The 5,926-nt window shown below is 38.5% G+C and overlaps 1 protein-coding gene across 1 annotated transcript; it reads left to right on the top strand.

The window, feature by feature from the left end:
* Positions 1–284: 284 nt before the first annotated feature.
* Positions 285–5,444, top strand: LOC107786500 (triacylglycerol lipase SDP1). Its single transcript, XM_016607986.2, has 3 exons — positions 285–2,806; positions 3,709–3,852; positions 4,253–5,444. Exons 1-3 carry the CDS (start codon positions 1,376–1,378, stop codon positions 5,234–5,236), a joined length of 2,559 nt encoding a protein of 852 aa, XP_016463472.1. The 5' UTR covers positions 285–1,375; the 3' UTR covers positions 5,237–5,444.
* Positions 5,445–5,926: the final 482 nt, after the last annotated feature.

Raw genomic sequence — 5,926 nt, 5'->3', positions numbered from 1 at the left:
TTTTCCTTTCCCTATTTGTCTACATAATCACCACCAAACTAAAAGTTACTTCACCAACCTTCCAATTCCCCTCCTAATAAAATGGATCCAAAATCTAAATTTAACGAGTTAGATATTTCAAACTCATCTTATTTTTAAATTATGAGTTCGAATTTAATAAATTTCTTGAAGAAAAAAAAATACTGAATTCCAAGTTATTAGCTTAGAGCTACATGTGTGCCTCAGATAATTACTTGCAAGCAACAAGCAGCAACCTCTTTTCTTGAACGCAACAAACCAACTTTCCCATTTCAAAAAGACAAAAACTTAATCCCAAATATCCTTTCTCCAACATCAAAAATTCAAAACCATATTCATATTGGAAAAGGAGAAAAGGATGACGGGAGACATGCAAAACCAGTCTTACCTCCTATTGAGTATTTGATTACAATATATCTATTCTAAATTCATTAAATACTTGTCCCTTCTTCGCTTTAAAAATATTAGGTTCAATAAAATTCATTGCTAAAGGCCAGAACAGCTTATGTGCCTTACAGTTAGCTGCAGAGGGTATTCTTGAATATTACTACTCCTATTATTTTAGTAATAATAATATATTCAATCGTGCCTATCCATACTTCCTTAGCTGATACATTCATACGTCAGTTTTAACCATAGAGAACCATATCGTTATCTGATCCAAACTTCTGACTTTTTCTATTTTCCGAATCCCTATGTTTCTACTAATATCCATCTCTGCCATTGCAGTGATATATTAATTTTAGTGTTTGTTTTCACCTTCTTGATTTATTGTCCCCTCTCTGTTTTCCATATATTGAAGGAAAAAACATTAACTTTATGAAAATTTGTTGTTTTGCTGGTTGATTCCTACAACCCCTTTTGACATTGATTTTGTGGGATCCAAAAAAATTGAATCTTGATGTAAAAATTTGATCTTTCTATTTCTTTTTACATGGAAATTTGATTTCTGGGGGTATTAAGGATTCTTTTGTCGGTTGATTTGGTGCTTTTTTGCCAAGTTCTTGTCGGTCTCTGAGCTGATTTTTCATAATTTCACAAAAAGAGAAAGGCTAAAACAGAAAGGTTTGGAGTTTCTTTCTTTGACTTTCAGAAATTGAGGTATTTTCTTTGATCTAATTCTTGTTAATATCTGGTTCAATCTGATTCCCTTGAATCCTGTGAATAAACTTTGTTTCCCTATTGTCACAAAATTATATCCTTTTCACTTTCCTTGACTCTCAGAAGTTAGTACAATCTTTGTTCTGCTAAATCTTGTGAATAACCTTTAGCTTAGAGTTTTAGGTATGTGTATATTGGGTTCTCTTAACATTTAGCCGAGAAACCTTCTCTAGGATTAGTCCCCCTTTTCATTGAGATGGATATAAGTAATGAGGCTACTATTGACTTCTTTTCAATTGGACCTACTACGATATTGGGTCGAACAATCGCCTTTAGAGTGTTGTTCTGCAAATCAATTTCACAGTTGAGGCATCACCTGTTTCATTTCTTGATATATTACTTGTACAAGTTCAAGAATGGTTTGTCATACTACTTGACACCCTTAATTTCGTGGTTGCACCCTCGTAATCCACAAGGGATATTGGCATTGGTGACGCTTCTCGCCTTCTTGTTGAGGCGATACACGAATGTAAAAATCAAGGCTGAGATGGCCTATAGGAGGAAGTTTTGGAGGAATATGATGAGATCTGCATTGACTTATGAGGAGTGGGCTCATGCTGCCAAGATGCTAGATAAAGAGACCCCTAAAATGAATGAGGCAGATCTTTATGATGTAGAATTAGTTCGAAATAAACTCCAAGAGCTTCGACATCGTAGGCAAGAGGGTTCTCTGAGGGATATCATATTCTGTATGAGAGCTGACCTTGTTAGGAATCTTGGTAATATGTGCAATCCAGAACTTCACAAGGGAAGGCTTCATGTGCCTAGACTGATTAAGGATTATATTGATGAGGTTTCAACTCAGTTGAGAATGGTATGCGACTCTGATTCGGAGGAGCTTCTCTTGGAAGAGAAACTTGCTTTCATGCATGAAACAAGACATGCCTTTGGTAGGACAGCTTTGCTTTTAAGTGGAGGTGCTTCTTTAGGAGCTTTCCATGTGGGCGTGGTGAAAACACTTGTAGAACACAAGCTGATGCCACGGATAATTGCTGGTTCAAGTGTCGGCTCGATTATGTGCTCCATAGTTGCAACTCGATCTTGGCCTGAGCTCCAGAGTTTTTTCGAGGACTCCTGGCACTCTTTGCAATTTTTCGATCAGTTGGGTGGGATTTTTACTATTTTCAAGAGGGTCATGACCCAGGGTGCTGTACATGAAATCAGACAGCTGCAGGTGCTGTTACGTAATCTCACGAATAATCTTACTTTCCAAGAAGCCTATGACATGACTGGTAGAGTTCTGGGGATTACTGTTTGCTCGCCTAGGAAACATGAACCTCCTAGATGCTTGAACTACTTGACTTCACCTCATGTTGTTATATGGAGTGCTGTTACCGCTTCTTGTGCCTTTCCTGGTCTCTTCGAAGCTCAAGAACTTATGGCAAAGGATAGAAGTGGAGATCTTGTTCCATATCACCCACCATTTCATTTGGGTCCTGATGCCACTTCTAGTGCATCTTCTCGTCGTTGGAGGGATGGTAGCTTGGAGGTTGATTTGCCAATGATGCAGCTAAAGGAGCTCTTCAATGTCAATCACTTCATTGTGAGCCAGGCGAATCCGCACATCGCTCCACTGCTGAGGATCAAAGAGTTTGTAAGAGCTTATGGAGGCAACTTTGCTGCCAAGGTATGGACTTTTGTTTTCTTTGATATGATCTTGATCTCTTTGCTTTCAGTTGATGTTGATGCTTCCTCTAAGTCTTGTACATGTATTTGTGTCACTGCAACAAAATTTTAGAGCACTTTAAAATGCTTCCGGTCGTTGTTATATCTTGAGTTAGTTTTAACTAGTACTAATCTATTCTGTAAATATAGGTAGGGGCGGTATAGCTCAGGCCTAACTTCAGTAAGCCTTATTCTGTCATTTTTTCAATAAGGAGTTAGACTTCAAGCGTATGCTGATAAGGAGCTAGTCTTATTCCCTCATTAAGCTTCTTCAAGCATCTTCACTTGTTTGAACATTTGAACTAGGCTCTTTAGTTCAACCGAAGTTGCTAAAGGGACTAACTTGAAGGAATCGTATGCTGAATAATTTCTGTAGTTGTCACATACATCGCCGAGTAGCACTATGGGCACCTATGTGATTTTCTCCTTTATAGAGATATTGAATAGGCTTCGTATAAGTCATAGCGGTCAGTTTTCTAAGCAAGAATCTTTTTGATAGAAAATTCATTTAGCAGTTTGCAGCTCATAGTGGTTTTGAAAATATAATCAAGCAGGATTCATCTGTTGATGCTCTTTACTATATTTTAGGTGCTAGAGTAACGGAGTTAGTCTGTGAACCTATATATATAGCCTTTTTAAATGTACCCAACGTAATTGCCGGTGTTCCATGGACTCAGTTTCAGTTCTACGATTTAGAGTTTAGACACATCAAATGCTTAGGCTCTATAGATCTCGTTGGTGGTTGTAACTAAGAATTGCTAGTTCATAACTTACCCTTGCATGCTCCTAGTTTTGCTGCTATGTTTTTGTGGAGACAAAAGACTTAAGCAGAGACATTGTAACATCAAGTATTTGGCCATGCAGCTTGCTCAACTTACGGAAATGGAGGTGAAGCATAGATGCAATCAGGTATTAGAACTTGGTTTTCCCTTGGGAGGATTGGCAAAGCTTTTTGCTCAAGAATGGGAGGGTGACGTAACAGTTGTAATGCCTGCCACTCTAGCTCAGGTATATCCACTATGAGCAATTTCTCTTTTTGCAAATAAGAAAAAAAGTTCTGTTTCGATGGCTATAAATGTGAATATGAAGCCCATTGAACTTACAGAGTAACAAATACTTCAATTCGTGTTGTTGATGCGTTTTGTGATTGCTATGCTGTTGAATGGAATAGGAAATAATTGCCTTGATGGAACTGAAAACACTGTAGTAAAAATGCTAAGTCCTGGGTGAATTTGATTCTGTCTAAAAGTTGCTTTCCGTTCCCAATTTGTGGAAATCTAGATGAGAATTGTCAAATCATGTTAAGTTCATAAGAATATTTTTGTCTTTTTCAAAATAAGTTCTACTATGAAGAACTGTAGGTTGGCTTGACATCTAACCTTTTCGCCAAATTTTGTTTGTGATACAGTACTCAAAAATCATACAGAATCCCTCTACTCTGGAGCTGCAAAAGGCAGCAAATCAAGGAAGAAGGTGCACTTGGGAAAAACTCTCAGCCATGAAAGCAAACTGTGGAATTGAGCTTGCACTTGATGAATGTGTTGCTATACTGAACCACATGCGTAGACTGAAAAGGAGTGCTGAGAGAGCGGCTGCTGCTTCACATGGCTTGGCAAGCACTGTCAGATTTAACGCTTCCAGAAGAATTCCTTCTTGGAACTGCATTGCACGAGAGAATTCAACAGGCTCCCTTGAAGATTTTCTTGCGGATGTTGCTGCTTCACATCATCAAGGAGGCAGTGGTTCGGGGGCGCATGTTAACCGTAATTGGCGAACACACCGGAATGCACATGATGGTAGTGACAGTGAGCCGGAAAATGTGGACCTTAATTCTTGGACAAGATCGGGTGGTCCTTTGATGAGGACAACATCAGCTGATAAGTTTATTGACTTTGTCCAGAACTTGGAAATTGGTTCGCGATTGAACAAAGGATTGACTATTGACCTCAACAATATTGTTCCTCAGATGGCAGGCAGGGACCATTTCTCCCCGAGCCCAAGGGTAACAACACCTGATAGAAGTTCAGATACAGAATTTGATCAAAGAGATTTTAGTTATAAGGTCCCTGCGAGTAGTTCAAGCATTATGGTAGGTGAAGGTGACCTTCTGCAGCCTGAAAGGACTAACAGCGGTATTGTCTTCAATGTGGTAAGGAAAGGAGACTTGACCCCATCGAACAGAAGCCTTGATTCAGAAAATAATAGTTCCGTGCAGGACGCAGTTGCTGAGTGCGTGCAACTTGAAAGTCCAGAAAAGGAGATGGATATTAGCTCAGTATCCGAGGATGGTGAGAATGATGTTGGGCAAGGAAGTAGGGTCAATGAAGTTGATTGTAGTGAAAATCGTTCATCAATCGGTGATGGCAACGATAAGCAAGTTATTGATACTTGAGAGTTTAGCTTTGATTATTCTACACAGGCCATTCAAATTCTTTTTTATACTCAATGGAGCTTCTTTCAGAGCTAACACACTCAGAATTGGGGTTGTAAGTAGTGCAAGTAGCAAATCTGTAATAATTGTTTAGTGTAAGTCATCACCCTTCTGCTAGTTCAAAGTGGCTCAGTTCAATTCTAATTCAGAACTTCGATAATTCATGTTATTTTTGCCTCCTTCCCTGTCTTCTTTGATTGTAGTATTGATCTCATGGTTTGCCTGTTCACTTATAAGTATTAGGCAGGAGGGAAGAAAAAAGAGAGATGACTTGACTTTTATTTGTTTATAGATATGCTATACATATAAACTACAAAATTGAGAATCTAACAAGAAGTCTGTGTTTCCCCCGAAAACAATTCTAAAACAATTGGAAAAGTACTTCTGCAATTTTTTCTGCGGACAAACTGAAGACAAAAAGAAATATCACGGATCTCTGGGAGGAAATTATGTTATCCTACGGAGTAAGGAGGTGCAGGTTTTAAAAGACTAGAAGATATATGCAAAGCTTTTAGTGCTAAAAGATGGTGGAGGTTTAGAGGAGATGATAACTAATGGTCACTCTTCCTAAAAGCAAAATATTATCAAAGAAGCCACCCTATGACAAGGATAGTACAATCAGAACATTCTGAGAGATCTTACTATGATAAG

Source organism: Nicotiana tabacum, chromosome 5, assembly GCF_000715075.1.
Source record: "Nicotiana tabacum cultivar K326 chromosome 5, ASM71507v2, whole genome shotgun sequence".
Taxonomy (NCBI): Eukaryota; Viridiplantae; Streptophyta; class Magnoliopsida; order Solanales; family Solanaceae; genus Nicotiana; species Nicotiana tabacum.
The sequence above is the reverse complement of the archived record's forward strand: the minus strand, read 5'-3'. Positions and strand labels throughout refer to the sequence as shown.